Source organism: Lolium perenne, chromosome 7, assembly GCF_019359855.2.
Source record: "Lolium perenne isolate Kyuss_39 chromosome 7, Kyuss_2.0, whole genome shotgun sequence".
In the NCBI taxonomy this organism is placed as follows: domain Eukaryota; kingdom Viridiplantae; phylum Streptophyta; class Magnoliopsida; order Poales; family Poaceae; genus Lolium; species Lolium perenne.
The window spans coordinates 328,008,522-328,009,803 of record NC_067250.2 but is presented as its reverse complement, the minus strand read 5'-3'; the positions used below and the strand labels follow the sequence as shown (position 1 = coordinate 328,009,803).

General features: G+C 40.0%; 1 protein-coding gene across 1 annotated transcript; it reads right to left on the bottom strand.

The window, feature by feature from the left end:
- Positions 1-1,062, bottom strand: LOC127312670 (uncharacterized). The gene has a single exon (XM_051343207.2). It carries the CDS (start codon positions 1,060-1,062, stop codon positions 1-3), a length of 1,062 nt encoding a protein of 353 aa, XP_051199167.2.
- Between the last annotated feature and the right edge of the window lie 220 nt (positions 1,063-1,282).

The window sequence follows — 1,282 nt, the reverse complement described above, 5'->3', positions numbered from 1 at the left end:
CTAGTCAAAGTCTCCGAACACGTCGTTGGAGGCGTATTCGATCATCATATTCTCCTTGTCCGTGGAGTCCCGTGGTACATGTAATTCCTCGGTGTTGCTTGGTGCTCTTTGAACATCTCGCGAACATCCAACTTCCATGTTGTTTTCGGGTTGAAGATTGAAGTGTGCTTCATATCTTGCTCCTTGGGCAGGTCTGTTACGTCCCATGGATTGCAGGTAGAGGTTTACCAGATGTTTTGGGGTGCGGCATTTTTTGGTGACATGCTTGTAGCATCCACATTTCTGGCAAAGATTAGTTTTATCAAACTTGTTCTTTGCAATGCCCTTTCCCTTGTCTGAATTATGTGGCTTGTTCTTGTTGTTGCGGTTGCGGTTGTAATTACCCTTAAAGTTCTTCTTACGACATTTGAAAGAGCCATTGAACTTATTGTTTTTCTGAAAATTTGCATGTACCTCAGGTAGAGGGGCAGCCCCAACTGGGCGTTGATGACTATTCTTTAAAAGAAGTTCATCATGTTTTTCTGCCTGGAGGAGAACATGTATAAGTTCAGAATAAACTTGGTAATTCCTTGCACAATATTGTTCTTTGTAGGATCCTATCAGTGGGAGCATAGTTGATAGAGTCTTTTCTATCTTCTCCTCTTCTGAAGGTTCCTTCTCGCAAAACCGTAACTTCGAACAAATCTTATGAACCTCATGGTTATAAGCTCCGACAGATTTGAAATCTTGGAGTCTTAACTGGGTCCACTCATGACTAGCTTCAGGTAGTATAACTGCCCTCTGCTGTTTATATCTAGTTTTGAGTGATTGCCACATATTGCTTGGAGATTCCTCCGTTAAATATTCAGATTTCAAATCTGGGTGAATATGGTTTCTTATAATGTATAAAGCACCATATTTTTGTGGCTCAGTTAATTGTTCAACTCCCTGCGGAAGGGGATCCTCAGGTGGTATGAGTGCAGCTGCAATTCCACGGGATGAAAGACTAATTTTAACATCCATAGCCCATGTAGGATAATTATTTCCGTCGAGCGCGAGCTCTTCAAATTCTTTGACGGTCATTTTGTCCTACATGAATGAGAACCAGTGATTTGTAAATTTACTTGTATGTAAATTAAAATCATCATGGTTATGTTGTAATAAAATTTGCAAAATTGCTGAACTCAAGTGAATCCTTGAGTTTTAGTGTGGACCCCAAATTATCTTTCATAACACGTTGTAGATAATCACCATTTTCATGGAGTACATCTCTCAGTACTAAGAAGCATAACCTGACCAAAAT